The 16,409-nt window shown below is 41.7% G+C and overlaps 4 protein-coding genes across 10 annotated transcripts; 1 reads left to right on the top strand and 3 right to left on the bottom strand.

The window, feature by feature from the left end:
• The first annotated feature begins 737 nt into the window (after window positions 1-737).
• Window positions 738-3,811, top strand: LOC102701314 (phosphoglucan phosphatase LSF2, chloroplastic-like). Its single transcript, XM_006663672.3, has 4 exons — window positions 738-1,107; window positions 2,186-2,391; window positions 2,825-2,995; window positions 3,099-3,811. The coding sequence occupies exons 1-4, from the start codon at window positions 861-863 to the stop codon at window positions 3,300-3,302; spliced, it is 828 nt and encodes a 275-aa protein (XP_006663735.2). The 5' UTR covers window positions 738-860; the 3' UTR covers window positions 3,303-3,811.
• A 166-nt stretch (window positions 3,812-3,977) lies between these two features.
• LOC102701599 lies at window positions 3,978-5,301 on the bottom strand. The gene is made up of 3 exons (XM_006664214.3): window positions 4,529-5,301; window positions 4,340-4,402; window positions 3,978-4,245 (listed from the first exon to the last, which is right to left on the bottom strand). Exons 1-3 carry the CDS (start codon window positions 5,175-5,177, stop codon window positions 4,232-4,234), a joined length of 726 nt encoding a protein of 241 aa, XP_006664277.3. The 5' UTR covers window positions 5,178-5,301; the 3' UTR covers window positions 3,978-4,231.
• Window positions 5,302-5,637: 336 nt separating this feature from the next.
• On the bottom strand, window positions 5,638-12,559 carry LOC121055822. Of its 6 annotated transcripts, none has more exons than XM_040529168.1 (15): window positions 11,432-12,224; window positions 10,842-11,085; window positions 10,596-10,760; window positions 9,827-9,925; window positions 9,544-9,630; window positions 9,389-9,457; window positions 9,203-9,299; window positions 9,011-9,116; window positions 8,471-8,687; window positions 8,224-8,337; window positions 7,462-7,593; window positions 7,047-7,127; window positions 6,355-6,471; window positions 6,138-6,206; window positions 5,638-6,054 (listed from the first exon to the last, which is right to left on the bottom strand). In XM_040529168.1, the coding sequence occupies exons 2-15, from the start codon at window positions 10,956-10,958 to the stop codon at window positions 6,046-6,048; spliced, it is 1,479 nt and encodes a 492-aa protein (XP_040385102.1). In that variant the 5' UTR covers window positions 10,959-11,085; window positions 11,432-12,224; the 3' UTR covers window positions 5,638-6,045. The 6 variants fall into 6 exon arrangements, with proteins under 6 accessions (XP_040385102.1, XP_040385104.1, XP_040385101.1 ...); XM_040529170.1 differs by having other exon boundaries at window positions 6,144-6,206; XM_040529167.1 differs by lacking the exon at window positions 11,432-12,224 and adding an exon at window positions 12,276-12,559 and having other exon boundaries at window positions 5,638-6,206.
• Window positions 12,560-13,420: 861 nt separating this feature from the next.
• Window positions 13,421-16,409, bottom strand: LOC102720274. Of its 2 annotated transcripts, none has more exons than XM_006662600.3 (6): window positions 16,145-16,409; window positions 15,345-15,459; window positions 14,413-14,642; window positions 14,022-14,219; window positions 13,895-13,954; window positions 13,421-13,772 (listed from the first exon to the last, which is right to left on the bottom strand). In XM_006662600.3, the coding sequence occupies exons 1-6, from the start codon at window positions 16,211-16,213 to the stop codon at window positions 13,614-13,616; spliced, it is 831 nt and encodes a 276-aa protein (XP_006662663.2). In that variant the 5' UTR covers window positions 16,214-16,409; the 3' UTR covers window positions 13,421-13,613. The 2 variants fall into 2 exon arrangements, with proteins under 2 accessions (XP_006662663.2, XP_006662664.1); XM_006662601.3 differs by lacking the exon at window positions 16,145-16,409 and adding an exon at window positions 15,688-15,896.

Raw genomic sequence — 16,409 nt, 5'->3', positions numbered from 1 at the left:
CTTAGTTCTTGTGTCCGAGTCAGTTGTAAGCTTATAGTTCATTTCACTCTCCTCTCATATCTCCTCCATATTAGCATTTAGCCGGCTTATAGTCTGTTATAGTTGCTGTAAAGATGATGTTGGTGCTAAATATGCCTCGAGTCATCCCATCTGCCTATATTGGGAATCTAAATTTCACTCTTGAATTTCTTACTATTTAAACCAATCAAATCGAATGGAGATTCACACATAAAATCAATAGAAAAATATGGATAACACATTTCATAGGAATATATTTTATTTATTTAGATAATATTATAAAATATTCTCTTTAATCAATTGAAATGCATAGGCATTCAACTAACACTCACTAATTTGCACAAAGAGAAACAAGCAAACAATAGAATATAAGGTGGCAGTCTACATTGTTATATTTTAAAAATAGTCAAGATTTCATTATTTATATACAATGAAAGAAATTTACGCTCTTTAATTACTTGTATAAATATGATATTCATCGTTGCAATCAAAAACACACCTCATTCAATTGATCAATAATGCTTCTTTGACTGCATTGCATGTCCGGTTAGAAGAAATACATGTAGCACTTTCAAACATGACCATTATTTAATATAGTCTCTGTTTTATATATTTTCATGGGAATTTTAATCCTCAAAATCAAAAACACTGTAGCTGGGATACTTACGGGGAAATGTTTTTTAATATAAATTTCAGTTCCTTGCAAACAAAAATGTTCACATTTCGTGGGGTTCGTGGGCTTCGCCGACATCTCGGAGAAGCGATCGGGCGCGGATCCAGAAGCCGCGGCAAATCCACCACCCACTCTCCTCCTCCTCCTCCACTGTCTCTCTCCGGCAAAAATGGCGGCCATGGCCAACGTCTCCTGTTCCCCGGCTACCCGGGGACTCCCAGCGCACGGCAACCTGGCTAGGAGCAGGAGTGCTGCCGTCGCCGCCGGAGGAAGCAGGAGCCGACCGCGAAGCACTGGGGTTTTCCCGTGCCTCTCCTCCACGACGGCCGGAGCCGAGGGGAGCAGGCGGATGGAGGACTACAACACTGCCATGAAGAGAATGATGCGCAACCCCTATGAGTACCACCATGATCTCGGTCTCTACTCTACCAATCATTTTCCTTTCCCTCGTATACGCGCATAGCTAACTTTTGATCCTAGATAATGTGATAAAAGATTCCATTTTGGGACCATTTTTGGGATGATTTGGTTCCTGCGTCCATTGTGTTGTTATAGCATTGCGTTAGTACATTTTGAGGCTTCTTTATATGTGGTGCATTAAGTTTTTTTCCCAGTATGGGTAAAGATTCAATCTTCGGGCTCCGATGGGTGATTATGATGGTAATCCTATCATAGGAATCTTGGGTTCTTTCCTACATCAGACCTGGGAAAATGTTAAATCAGTAAGAAATTGTGGGAATATCGCGGGAGGTAGGACAAGTCTAGATTTGGTGCTCTATTGTATCCGTATATGTGATGTTGTTCACATGCTTTTAATGCATCATGGTTCATGTTCAGTACTAAGTGCGATGTAATGAATTTGTAAGAGTCTGTGACAAGTGTCAAAAACCATGGTAAGGAAAAGCAACCCCAGTTTCCTGATTTGAGGATTTTTTAATTAGCAACTTGCAGCCATTGTGACCATTTTTATGTTTATCGGTCCTAATAATTATCATTTATTGGAGCTATGTCCTATGCCTTGGCTCTCTCAAATTTGGGTTTCAGAATCTGCATGAACTGAAAATAAAAGTGCTACTGCTTTTTTGGACTGATGAATTAGCGGTTTGGTATTTCAACTTCATATGCAAATTTCAATGTGTTATCTTAAATACAACTATTTGAGAAACACTTGCTACACAAAGTTATACCATAATGTGAAATAGTCTCCTTTTTGAAATGTTGTACATCCTTATCTTTTTACATCAAATGTTTTTGAAGTATTCATGTATTCGATAAGTTCTGTGGCAAGTTTTTGCTAAGACATAGTGATTTCTGGACATAACAATTTGATGTGAGCGTAAACATTTACGTCATACTGTGTCATTGACTTAATTAAATGGCACATCTTGCGTTAATTATTTTTAAAATTCACAAATAGATGTGGCAGTTAACTGGAGCAAAACAAAATGACCCTACTTTATGTTTGTGTGATTCGCACTTACTCCTGGTATGTAGGTATGAATTATGCTGTCATAAGTGATAGCTTGATTGTTGGCTCGCAACCTCAGAAGCCGGAAGATATTGATCACTTAAATGATGAGGATAAAGTAGCCTTTATTCTTTGCTTGCAGCAGGACAGGGACATTGAATATTGGGAAATTGATTTCCATCCTATTGTCAATAGGTGCAAAGAATTTGGCATAAAACACATCAGAAGACCGGTGAGCCGCCATTTTTTTTGTGCTGAACCAGTATCATGCTAAATAGTGTCTGTTTTTCTTTTGCACTCGTGCATTTGTTGTTCATATATGAGTAAGAAGTTTTTTGATGAGAAAATAGGAATACTTTGTTTTTGACTTCAGTGAGCACAGTTGGGCTTGCCTTTGCCTTGGACTTTATAATTCTTTTCAGATAATCACAATTCACTTACATTGATCAAGCCTTCATATTTCCATCATTTGATGAGATAGGTGAAAACTATATATATAAAAAAAAGATTGACCTCCTACTACGAGAAGATCGTAATGCCATGCTCCATCTTTGAGAGCCAGAAGTAAACTGTAAAAAGTCTAGGAAATAATTACTTCCAATGGAGCTTAGTTGCAAGTTATTATCAAAGTACAAATTAAAGAATCTGTATTTGTTTGGTTTCAGGCAGTGGACTTTGATCCAGATTCGTTGAGGACTCAATTGCCCAAAGCAGTCTCATCACTAGAATGGGCTATATCGGAAGGGAAAGGACGAGTTTATGTCCATTGCACTGCTGGACTTGGGAGAGCGCCTGCGGTTGCAATTGCTTACATGTTTTGGTTCGAGAATATGGATGTAGGCTTCATCTTCTTGAATCCTTAGCTTGCTTGTAAGTCAGGGTTATAAGCCAGGCCCAGGCCTCATTCAGACATTCTTATCATTTATCTGTTGCTTGCAGATTAAGAGAGCTTATGAGAAACTAACTTCCAAAAGGCCATGCGGACCCAATAGGAGAGCTATCCGAGCTGCAACTTATGATCTTGCTAAGAACGATCCACATAAAGAATCTTTTGAGAGTCTGCCAGAGCGTGCTTTTGAGGGCATTGCTGACTGGGAGAGGAGGTTAATTCAAGAAAGGGTGCGTGCTCTTCGCGAGGCTTGAGAAGTAAATGGAAACTTGTACATATCCTCTCTACAGGTGGTGCGTTCTTGATAGTCTACATTTAAGATTACATGACAGGAAATGCAGTAAACATATGATAGAGCTAAATAAACAAATGTGTGCAAATTGAATCCTTATGGAACACAGGCAAGCGGAACCAAGCTCCTCAAGTAGTATTCTTCTTTGCTGCCAGATTGCTAGATGTTGAAGATTAAGAGGTTCTGATTCACCTATCCTCGGAATAACAACATCTAATGTAGTTTGTGTCTGGTAATAATAAGTAAAATAAGGTGCCAGAAGATGGCATTGCTCTGGATGATCTTGCTTCTTGGTTGCAGATTGCTTATTCTTATTGGTGACCAATTCTGTAAATGGGAAACCCACACATACATAGTACCTTGTAATTTCAGTATTGTTGTCGGATACTATTGCTGAAAATGAAAATACATCATATCATCGCCCGATGTGTTTTATATGCATGTTCGGATAGTTGGATTTCAATGTTTGAGACTGCTGCAGCCTGCAATTTATGTTTGCCTAATAACCTGATTCTTTATAGCAATTAAATGGTCTAGATAAAGCAAAATCCCATTCCTCCTGGAAGTTTGCTGTGCGGTTGACCTCTATTTTTTGCATCCCTCAATTTTCATTCTGTACCAGATTTCACACTCTTTATTTGTGGAGAAAGAATACTTGATGAAATGACGTACACTTGCACTTACATATTTTTTTCTCTATAAATAAGAAATATGCTCTTACACCACACATGACGTACCAACCAATCCTTATGTAGTTATAAAGCAGTATGTATGGTAACTGGCTAACTGGTTTTTCTGAAGTAGACACAGATGTCAGCTTTGAAAGCTTAAACTGAGACAGTACTGAATCATCCGTAACCTTTGAGTATTTGATCCGATTATCGTGAAACATCAGGGCGACAGTGCTGCATGGAAAAACAACAGCATTAGAATGCCAAAAAACCAGGATGAGCAATGTGTAAATGAACAGGAAAAACTAAGAGAGCAAATTGTGCCTGCCTGAAGAGAGCGTCGACCACGAGTCAGGAACACGCGTGAGCACCGGTGGGTTTGGCTGCCCGGCTGCCAATTCCATCACAAAAAGATTGCATTTTTTTCATCAGAAATTCGATCGATCGGGTGCATCTGATCACTGACCATGATCATGCAAGTGAAGAAGAAGCTAATCGATCAGATCGCATCACTCACTGAAGCAGATGAAGAGGACTTGAGGCGGGAGGACGAGGCCGCAGGCGATGGGGAGGTACATCATCCGCACGGGGTCCACCGGCTTCGGCAGCATCCGGTTCACGTCGCCGAGGATCACCGGGCACAGGCACCTCAACGTCCGGTCACCCTCCGCCGCCGCCGCCGTGCTGTTCAGGAACATCCCCAGCCCGCCGCAGCACTCGCTCGTCGGCGTCGGGGTGTCCGCCTCCGCCCCCGTCAGGAACGACGCGCACGTCGTCAGCCCCGCCAGCGACGTCACGCAGTCCGTCGGCGACGACAGCGACGACGACCCCGCGCCGCCGCTGCCGCCGCTGCCCGGCAGGCCAGGGATGAAGTTGCCGGGCATCGTCTGCGATGACCTCCCGCACGGCGGCGGCAGCGTGCCGGTTGCCGCGGGGGGAGATAATGGCAACCCGGGGACGACCGACGATGACGGCGACGGCTTCGGCGCTGCCGCGCGCGGCGACGGCCTGGCTCCGGGGAACCCCGGGAAACGCTGGCGGCTGCCAGGGAAGCCGGGGAAGCGGAGCGACGAGGCCATGGCTGTCTTCCTCGGCCTCCTCGCTTCCGACGGCGTCGCCACGGAAGCGGCCATGACGAGCAAGACGACGACGAGGGCGCGCTTCATCGTCTTCTCGTTGACGAAGGATCAGCGATCAGCTAAGCTAGCTAGTGTTACTGCTGTCAAAATCTCTTAGGAGTAGTATTTTCAGACAAGCACGAGACGAGAAGCTCAGTTGATGATCCGGCGTGCGCGTTTCATTTTTATAACACGCGCGGTGATTCTTCGCGCGCAATTTTAAAAGAAATAGCACAAAGATCATGCTCATCATATAGGACACTGCTCTACTCTTCACCATTCAATCTTGGGTTCAATTTGCAAACAAATACAAAAGACAAAAGAAAAAAAAAAGGAGTTTGCATTGTGTATGTTCCAGAAACTAAGCTGCACACACTATGAAGCTAGAAGCAGGTCCAGCTCCAGCACAACAAACGTAAACATGATCAATAAGTGATCAGAAGGTGCCCTGCGACCATTGTTGTAGCATCAATTTAACAGTAAATTGTACATGCTTGAGTCAAGAAAGTAAAGTGTACTTGCCTGCAGATATATTGAGTTATCAAAAGAAGCAAAATGCCCATTACAAATCCAGCCTTGTTTTCTCATTAGTACTAAAACGAGTTACATACATTGCTGTTTGCAGGACTACTCTTCCTAACAATAGATGCAGAGATCACATACTCGTCTGCTAAATCTATTTACATAACATTCCCTCTTTCTCTGTATATGCTTGTATCCTTCCTGTAGTAATCCTAATGCTATATTGAAAGCAAAAATATTTCTCCATGAATCTTCTGTTACTTACAGAAGGCAAAAAGAATATCAGCAATGTCGGCAACCTGACTAGTCGATGTGCCATATTTCTTTCTAAACTCTTGTTACAGTATGCATTTCTGTGGGTACGTGCAGCGGTACGCCATATTGAGCATTTGTCTCAAGAACACTACAAGGGAAAATGTAAGCTACAGCGACCTTTACTATAGGTAATCAGATACCTCTAGGAATTTAATATGCAAAAGAAGTAACCTGAACCTTTGCAAGGTTTGTCTGGAGCCGGCCCAAATGAAGTGCTGTGAGAAGCCAGATGAAGCAGAGCTGTTATCAAAAGGGATACAGATAATTCTTCAGTGATATATCCACCGATCTAGCAAATGCAAAGAACACGCTTGACAGCAAACATTTTTCTAAGCAATCCTATGTCGTTAAAAAATACAATTACAATGATTCAAACCATGACTTGTACCGGCAATGCATAGAGGGTGACCATGGATGTCTTCTTCTCAAAGCTGTTGAACAACAAACTGTATATTCCAGCGGCAGTTGCATCACCGAGCCTTTGAACAATAACATCTATACAGACCTATACGAAAGTATATTCATTAGTTAACTAGTCTACAAAATCAAGTTTGAAACAGAAATAACTCAGAAATTCTTGAAATTGTACTTAAGATGATTTTAATTATAATCTTGTATTCACGGTAAGATTTAAGAAGGAAACTGCAAAACTGACTCTTTATATGAGAGACTGTTTTTTTTGGGAAACTCCACTTCAAATTTTGCTGTTAATCACCCACTCTCCATTTTATGAGACAAGGCTAACTCTGACATGCATCAGTGAATTCAAATGAAGCCAACGTTGAACACTCACATGGCTCACTTGGCACCAGGTGTTATATTTCCAAGAAATACAAGTTTGCTGACCTATGCAGTATGTGTGTTAACAGAATGAAAGATAGAATAAACGACACTACAAATCAATGCAAATTGATGAAAGCTGGCGAGCAACCCATGGATTAGTAAATTTTTTAGTTCTTGGTGATGCATGATGATGTGTGCTACTGATACAACTGCATCTATGACGTGCAAACAAAGGTCTTCTTTCGTTTCTTATTTTTCACTAGACTCAAATTAGGTAAGGACATAATAATCTTTTACCTTGGCTTTGTACTTCTCATCTTGTGAGACAACTGTGAATAACAATTCCCTTCCAGGTCTTGTCAAAACATAAGTAGTTACCTGCAAAGAATAGAAGGTTGGCAAAACAGCAAATTAAATGAATGAAGCAGAACTAAAATCCAAATTTACATAAAAATATATTATAGGTGCTGATTTCTCACATTAGATATCCTTCATGTGCAAAGTACTCTATTAAATTCAAATTACGTGTCTCGACTCTCACATATAAATACCAAGGTGGCAACGAATGTTAACATCTAGATATGCAGTATTTATCTGAATGTGACTTTACCATTTAATGGTTAAAAACAATTTTTACAATAATAGTTCAATTAGAGCAGTCTTTCACTAAAAAAAAAAATAGTTCAATTAGAGCTCCCTAGTCCGTATGTACCTTTCGAATTGTTTCAGTGACTGCAACAGCAAGCCAAGTTGGCCATTGAGCAAGGGCAACCATATTTAACGTCGAAATGAGTGGGGATGCACAGATAGCAACTGTTACACCGGCTATAGTAAGGATACGGCCCTGAAATAGTTGTTTAATTCATAACAGGAATCAGTAAAGAATTTTCGAGAACGCTCTAATCCCAAAATGAAAGAAAACAAAATTAGCACAACTTCCTCAGTCATTGCAGATTTCTAACGAGTTGACTAGGACATATTTTTCTCTCTTTTTTTGGGTCAATGTTAATAAGTTCTTCAGTATTTGACATGTAGTGCTGTAGACACTCAATATCTCATTTTGACTACAATGTAATGAATTGTTCCCTTCTTTGACTACAATGCAAATTAGCTCTAAAATGTCAAACTGAAGAACATATGAGTGCATGAGAATTACATCAGAATTCAGAAGGGAAAACTATTGAAATCTTTAAAATTCTTGTCTTCAAAAGAATAGGATATCACAAAATAATAACTACATATGAGTGTCAGACATGAAGCTGAGCTTTATCATTGAGCCTAATGAGCACTCCCACCAAAAAAAGGAGAGTCTAATGAGTCAAAATTTTCAGGTTTGCAACGTATAAAGGTACTGCACCATGACGTATGTCATATTGGCCCTGTCAGGGACCATTTGCCATGTCAACATTTATTCATACTGGAAAAAGTAGTACTTAATAGTAAAGTTGAGGATAATCTGGAGAAGGACAAATACCGTCAAAGTGAGCTGCCCCACAAGAATAAAGACAGCGATAATGCTATTTATGAGTGCAAAGGTTCGTCTTCTGGCAGTGGGGCTTGATATTGTTGTAGCAACTATTGTCACTTTCTGGAAATCAGGTAGAATGCAATCGGTAAAACTGGTAAATGGTGGATCTTTCCAACAATGTAACGAAGGAAGCAACATGCTCAAAGTGATGCAGACTAATTCACGCCAACAAGTATATGTAGAAGAGTCATACCTGGAAGTAAAAAAAGGATGACACAACAGCGCTCAGCCATAAAAATAGAGATATATACATCAGATAGGAAGAGCGTGCAATCAGCCAGAAACCTTCAAACATCACAAAACTTTCAGGTTTGGTTTTCTGAGATTGGGACACTTGGGACGGTGATCCTTGTGAAGTGACTAGCGAAGATATTTCATCATCAGCCTCTGTATTTTGGCTGTGTTTTGCTCTGCAGTTAGTAACAGATTGGGATACATCTTATATTCTAATCATAATCAAAACATCGGATCACCAAAATGTCGCATCAAATAAGCAGCAGACAATTTATCTGTATTTCTATGAGACATTCAAACTAAAAAAAAAATCCATTCAAGAGTTTTGTGGTTGATTATAAAAGAAGGAATTCACAAACTATACTGTTGCCTAGGTTTAAAAGCGAAAGTATATCCAGAATTTAGTCCATATAGACAATACAGTTTGCCCATGTCATAATTATCATCAGAGATAAATCAGTATATTGTTAACCATGTCCAGAAGGATAAGGATACATACATTGTACTAGATGACAATTCTGTCGAGCCTTGAGTAGCATCACTATGGATTCCTTTCGATGACAGTGCAGCAAGTTCCATCAAGAGGGATGAAAATAGGAGCAGAACTGAAGCACATTTCGGAGATGTGAAAATGCATTCTAGAAATATTAATTCGAGAATTAGTTTTCTAATTCAAATAAATAATACGTACAGGGACCTAGCCATGCCATAGTTGCAGCAAATAATGAACCAAAAAGTTGCCCAAGGGTAGCACCGGCCCCAATAAATCCAAACAATCTTGAACCTGACTGAATTAAAATGGAAATAAGAACATTAGAAGCAAAAGTAATCAGTGTCAGTAATTACCAATAATTTTTGGTCCAGCTGGAAATGATACCTCACTATCCATGACATCAATTACTCTTGCCCATGTCGATGATATTGCAATGAGATTAAGCAAGGAAACCTTCAAATAGAGATAGTTACTCAAATCAACAATAGGTTTGAGAATTAGAAAAAAAAAATGAACATGGCCATGTAGGAAGGTCGTACCCAAAGAAACAGGCTTATTCTCACTAATATGTAGAACCAACTGTGGTTTCCCCATCCAGGAGATTTATTTGAAGCATCTTCGTTTGACTTGATTGTTACACCAAGAAACAGAAAAAATAAGTTGTTTTGTGTGACAAATGATTGCTCTTTCATTAAGAAATTCAGATGGACATACAAAGCAGCTGAGTGAAAAATCATTTTTTGCCCTCACAATTTCATGGAAATGTAATAGCTTTCTTGTACATGACTGCAAAATAAACCACTATGTTACAATGTATATTACCTGAGAGATGGATGGGGAATGCCCAGGGGTAGAGGCAAACCAAAGAATAAAAAAGATGAGAAGGGATAAACTGAAGAACCTGTGTATGAAAACCAAAGCCTGAAATTAAAGAATATAGACGATAAAAATTAGTTTGCGTCAGTGGATAATAAATAAATGCCAGAAGATTTGTAGCCCATAATGTTCTTCAGAATGTTCTGAATTATTAAAATGGAGACCTAAATGGTAATTTAGTCAAGGAAAAGCTAGCTAGACAATTGTAAATTAAAGGGATTTTCTGAAGAAAGCATTTGGCATTTAAAGAGTATTTCCACTGCTACAGTAACACGTTTAAGGACTTGCCACCCTATGTGTCTATAGACACATAGGTTAATTGCCACATGTAAAAGTGGTAAATCCTTAAATATACAGAAGGCAAAGCGCACCTTTATCACATGTAGAAAACTAAATCTACTACTTTAGGTACTGAAACCAAGAACCAATCCAATCCTTAACATAACTGAGTTGAGCAAGCATTGCATTCCTTTAAGAAATGTGGCTGCATTTGAACTAGAGTAAAACCAAGTTTTCATGTTTGTGAGAAGCTAATGCAGGTTTTTGTGATTGACCAGAATAAGTGTAAGAACTGAGTTTGCAAAGATATCATCATACAAGTATTACCAAGATTGTTTTTTTTTTTTGTATCTGAAAAATCTAACTGGTCGGCTCATAGGCACTAATCAAAAAATTGCAAGTGAGGAAGGAAATCATGGGGAAGCTTGGTATGGACCCTGGGCTTGGGGATGGATGGGAGGGAGAAGGCGAGGGAGGCGACGGGGGCGGCGAGCAGGGTGAGGAGGAGGGAGCCAGCGAAGAGGCCTGGGAGGGTGGCGAGTCCGAGGGAGATGGCCCCCTCATCCCGCAGCGGCAGCACGGCGAAGTAGGCGCTGAGGATCTGCAGAACCATAGGCCATAGATGAAGTGGTGCAAAACGAGAAGAGAGGTCAGGTGATGGGGGGAATGGAGCTGGGCTTACGAAGAAGAAGGTGGAGGCGGCGCTGATGAGCGGGGGGATCTCGTGGGGGAGGACGGCAACCAGAGATGCCACTGCCGCATCCCGGAGGCGGAGGCGGTGAGGTGTCGTCGTCGTCATTCCTGCGCAGAGGCGGAGGCGGTTGACTCCGTCCTCCGGCGGGCAAATCTTGTTCCTTTCCCACCAAGGTGTTGAGAAAACGGACAATATGCCACTCAGTTTGCGTGGCTTTGATGAAATACCACTCCTACAATAGAACCGGATAAAATGTCACTTCATATGTTGTTGTGAGTGCACCAAATCAACAGACTGCCACCAAATTAACAGATTTTTCAGCCACCAGTGAGTGCACCAAAATATTAGCAAAAAAAATAAGCAGCAAACACAAAATTTGATAGCTTAAGTTTGGATTGCATTCACCAAAATTTCAACACATAATAGTAGTGGACCTAAAGTTTCAACACATAATTCCAATCTCCAAAAATAAGAGCTGCACCAAACTCCAATCTTCAGTCTAATAGTAGTGGACCCAAAGTGACTAATTAGAACTATGCAAATAGTAAATGGTATAGTAAATAGTAACCAGTTAGTACCATTATTGTTTCATTATCACTCTGCCTATGCCCAACAAGACTCCACGGGCATCCCTCAACTCCACATTTTACTCTAAATCTCTTCTGGTCAGATTTCTCTATAAGAAGCTCAAATTCCTGCTTGATTGCAAACTGCCTCACAGCCAACTGAAATTCCTTCATTGAGGGGTACTTGGTGCCTTTAGCCATACAAGGGTTATTCTTGTCATACAATATAACAAGTTCACCTGGGATTGCATCATCAACAGGTATGGCTGCACCCTCAGTGCCCTCAATAAATGCATTACCACTTGTCTCAGCAGCCCCATTTGATTCATCAACTTGTGCAGACTTCTTTGCCCTTTCATCTTCATTTGTTAAGCCTAGAAGCACAAATAATTGGTCATCACTTATGACCTGAATCCTTCCCTCGTCATCTTCTCTTTCCTCGATCTCCAAGTTATCCCAATCAACAAATTGAATTGATTGTTGCTGTGGACTGCACCCATACTCAAGAAATAAAGGCACACTTGTACAATTATCTAGATGTTCAGTAGCTACAGCTGAAACTGCTGAAGCTGAACTCGATCCATACTCCACCAATTGAGCATCTACTCTAGATAGTTCATCTAAATCAAACCTAAACAAATTGAACAAAAAAAAACCCCATAAGTTGGCTCCTTCTAACTCGATGAAGTATTTTACCCTACCCTAAGGACACATCTTTGCAATTTGAACTCATGCTGTCAGTTCATTGCATCTAGGTCAACATATGCAATTAGTCTGTACAAACAATTAGGGTTTAATGCAATTAGTCAATACAAACAATATATAATCTCCACATATTCCAGTTCTGATTTCTCACCTTCTAGCAGGTCGCCGACTAGAATCAAGCGACCAACCCAGTACCTTCGGTTAGCAGGTCGAGAGGGGGAGGGCGAGCGGGGAGGCGAGTAGCTGCGGCCGGCAATGGAGGTGGAGGCGCCGGACGGTGGCGGCGGGGCCGGCGATGGAGCCGCGGCGGCCGACGGTGGAGGTGCCCGGCCGCCAGCAGAGCAGGTGGAGAGGACAGGGAAGAGCGTGGAGGCAGCAGCTGCGGCCGGGCGATGGAGGCGGCGTCGCCGGGCGTCGGCGGGGCCGGCCGATGGAGGCTCCTGGCGGCGGCGCAGGTGAGGCCGGCGGCGGCGCTGAGCGGCGCCGGGGCCCGATGGCGGGGCGGCGGGCCGGCCACCGGCGATCTCCAGCGACCTTGAGGGAGAGAGAGCACGATGGAAGCCGGGAGGAACCGAGGAACGCCTACGAGAGGGAGCCCGATCTGTTGATTTGCCTCAGGGGCCTTTTGAGCCATTTCGTGTACGATAGACCAGAAGAAAACAATAAAATACTAAATAAAATGGTTTAAATTAGTTGGAATGACAAAATATCTGGCTAACAACCTATGAAGTGACATTAACATTAAGTGGCATTTCATCAAAGCCACACGAACTGAGTGTCATATTATCTTTTCTCCCCCAAGTGTTTGCTACGACCATCACAATGACCAAGTTCTCCAAACGCTACCCGCACCGTCATGCCACGCCAAACCACAAACAAACTATGTAAAATTTATCAAAAACAAATCAAATTTTGTTTAAATATAATAATAAAGATGCACTTCCCTCTCCCCTGGTAGTATAACAATCTCGTTATTTCATTTCTGCTTATATTTTATAAACCAAAATTTAAAATTTTCACATTAAATTTAGAGCTAATTTTAGCGCATTTTCGTGCTAGTTTATTTTTTGGTATTTGCTTTTAGATCATTAAAAAACATATATATATAAGTATTATTTATAAATTATTTCTCATTTACAAATATGTTTTGATTTTTCTCTTGCAAAGTCAAACTATCGCACCCTACATTCAGTAGTAGAACTTATACGACACCGGTATAAATTTAATTTCCCCCGGTAGAGTGCAAGTTCGCTCAATGCAAAACTTATACCACCAGCAGCAAGTATACAGAAGTAATTGATCAATCAGTACTTCAGTAGCAATTAACTTCCAGATAGCAGTACAAGGCACACAGTTATGAATTATCGTTGGGTTATCCTCTTCACAGAGTGGTGGCGCCTATTAATTCATATATATGTACAAGCTGCAAACACTTCATTGTCTTTTCCAAGCCTACCAACTTCATTCGTGTAACCTTCCTGCTAACACTTCATGCGTCACGCACCAACTTCCGTGCAGAGAACAAGTTGAATGCCCTCCTTTTGCCTGCATCGCAGGCTTGGATCATTGCGCACACATCGTTCGTCTCCAGGAACTTCTCACCGTTCACTAGAACCAGTGGGACGTACTGCAGAACCATCCTCTTGCACTGTCAACAAGAAAAACGATTTCGTCAACCCATGTAACTACTCATGTACATCAAACGAAGAAGCACTGTTAGCTCAGATGAAAAAAAAAGCACATTTTCACAAGTATTTCAAATGCTTTTACCTGCTGCTGATGACCTTCAATCTTGTTGCATTCCTTGAGTAGTAGTTGAATTATCTCAAACTGCAAACATTGCACACAATATATTAGGGGCAAAATGATTATGCGTAAGTAAGGCAAAAGCAATCACCTCTGCGTCAGGGTCTTTCAGTTTAGACACAATTTCATCGACGATGTGATGGCAGAATACACACGTGCTTTCACTTTTCACAGCGGATAAAAGAGCCATGTTCCTGCAGAGACCATACTGTTTGCAGAACTCATCTGGCTTGATCTCAGCAATTTTTGTAAAGAGAATAGTTGCATAGGAGTCCAGAATCTCAAGAGACTGCAGAGATACAAAGTGACCATGTTGAACTACTATTGTTCCGGGAGTATCTTTCCTACTTGGCATTTTAGTAAGGGAATCAAAATATCAAATTCCAACGTGTCATACCTTCTGATCAAACTGGTTATATTTTTAAAATATGAGACAATATATAAAATCTAACAAGCCAAGTCAAAATGCTCAAAAGGATTACCTTCTGCTCAAAGGAGAAAGTCTGAGAGCAAGTGTCATGAAGGATTGCCATTATCTTATCTTGTATTTGTTTCTCACTAAGAAAGTTGATAGCTTCACTTGTCATGTTTTCACAAGCCGAACATAGTGGGCTTTGCCTCAGAAGATTTACAGGTATCTTGATCATAGGAATCCGCTCATTGTACAGTGGGCTAGCATCCCCAGCCTCAGTTGTTTCTAGATCAAGGACAACTGGGAAGAAATAAACAATTAATAATAAAAAAAAATAGAATGAAATTAAAATCGTGAACTTTCTGGTGCTACATAACCAAGTTTGTCTAAATAAGTTGTAGTCCAGATTCAAAAGGCAAGAAGAAAACATTTGCTAATAGGGATTTGCATTCTCCTATCTGTGAGGATGAAATAGCAAGTTACCACCATATTATGTGACATTGCAATTCTAGCCTTGCTACCCATAATCAGTACTCGGTGTTGCATAAAAAAGCAGTAATGGTGTTCAATGCATACCATATAACTAGCATAAACAAATAGTAAACAAACCTAGCTTTAACATATGAGAGAAATCAGAGATGCTTCTTGTCCTGTTTCTCTCTTTTTTTAAAAAAATAACTATCCTCAATAATTTATTGTGATCATAATGGTTTGTCATTGAGATGGCAACAAAATGGGAGAACAAGCATGAAGGAATTGATTTTGCAGGCAATCTTAACCAGGCTAAGAGGATGAGTAACAGTTGAACCACAAGTTTTCGACCAAATAAAATACCCTCCAGTAGGAGCTGCTCATATAAATTTTAGAATGACGGTAGTAGTTTGCCATGCACAATTAAAATCTGTCCCTTTTTCTTTCCCTCTTGAGAATATGGTTTGACATGTTCGTTCCAATCTGCAGGAATAGGAGCATAGAAGGAAAGATGTTGATTCGAGGGCGTACCAAAATCATTGTGTTGAGCAGCTCCGCAGGTGACGAATAGCAAGAGTAGGAGAAAGGAAGCAACTTTGAAGGCCATCGCGCGTGGCATCGGAGCAATAGCAATCGACCGACCGACCTGTCACAAAGCAAATTAGGACGCGCGCGAGAATAATCATTCATCAGAAATCATAGTAGTAGAAATTTTATAGGGAAAGAAAAGGGGACATGTGCAATTGGGGATTAATAGCTCCTAACAGACAACAGACCGGCCAAATCGAATCGAGAGATGGGGGAATCGGGTGCGAATTGAGAAGACGGGGAATCCAATCCACATAAATCGAAATCAAGGGAAGGAAGAACTCACCAATCGACAAGGGGGCAGCCGGCGGGTAAGAGCAAGGGCGGTCAATCCCTCCTCCTCCTACTCTGATTTGTTTTGTAGTAACAATCTTGCTGCTGAGTTTATAGTAAGGTAAGGGTAGAAGGGATGGAGGCAGAGACGAGAGGAATTCGTGAGTTGCGTGGAGGGTTTGGGATTCGTGGAGGGAGAGGAAACAAGAAACAGATTAATAACTCAAGCACACACGCACGCCCGCCCGCCGACAATAATTGGGATGGATAAATTTGTTAATTACGTGATTGATTTAGTTTGATGCTACGGTTGGAACCGGATTTGGACTTAACTCGGCTTGAGCTCAGCTCAATCAAATACGATGCAGCCCACTAAAGTGTCGTGGTCGGCTTTGTCTCGTCGTGATCGGCCGGCGAAGGTGAGTAGAGGAGGGTGCAGCCGTGGAGAGAGTGGAGAGTGCGAGGCGTACCAGATCTGGAAGGACGGCGTCCGCCCCTGCCGGCGTCGCCCTGCGCCCGCTCGCCGTCTCCTGGCTCATCCCCGCGTCGTCGCCGCTCTGGCGCACACCCACCCAAATCCAGTCGCTCCACCGCACGGCCTCCACGCCGCACGGTCGCCGTCGCACCCGCTGGCTCGTTCGCCACCGCTCCTGCTAGCTTGCCTGCGACCTGCCACCGTGCTTGTTGGCTGCCAGCGCCAGCAACCAAAACCAGCAGAGCCTGGTGTTTGTTTAG

Source organism: Oryza brachyantha, chromosome 11 (assembly GCF_000231095.2).
Source record: "Oryza brachyantha chromosome 11, ObraRS2, whole genome shotgun sequence".
Taxonomy (NCBI): domain Eukaryota; kingdom Viridiplantae; phylum Streptophyta; class Magnoliopsida; order Poales; family Poaceae; genus Oryza; species Oryza brachyantha.
This window is presented reverse-complemented; position numbering and strand designations above follow the sequence as displayed.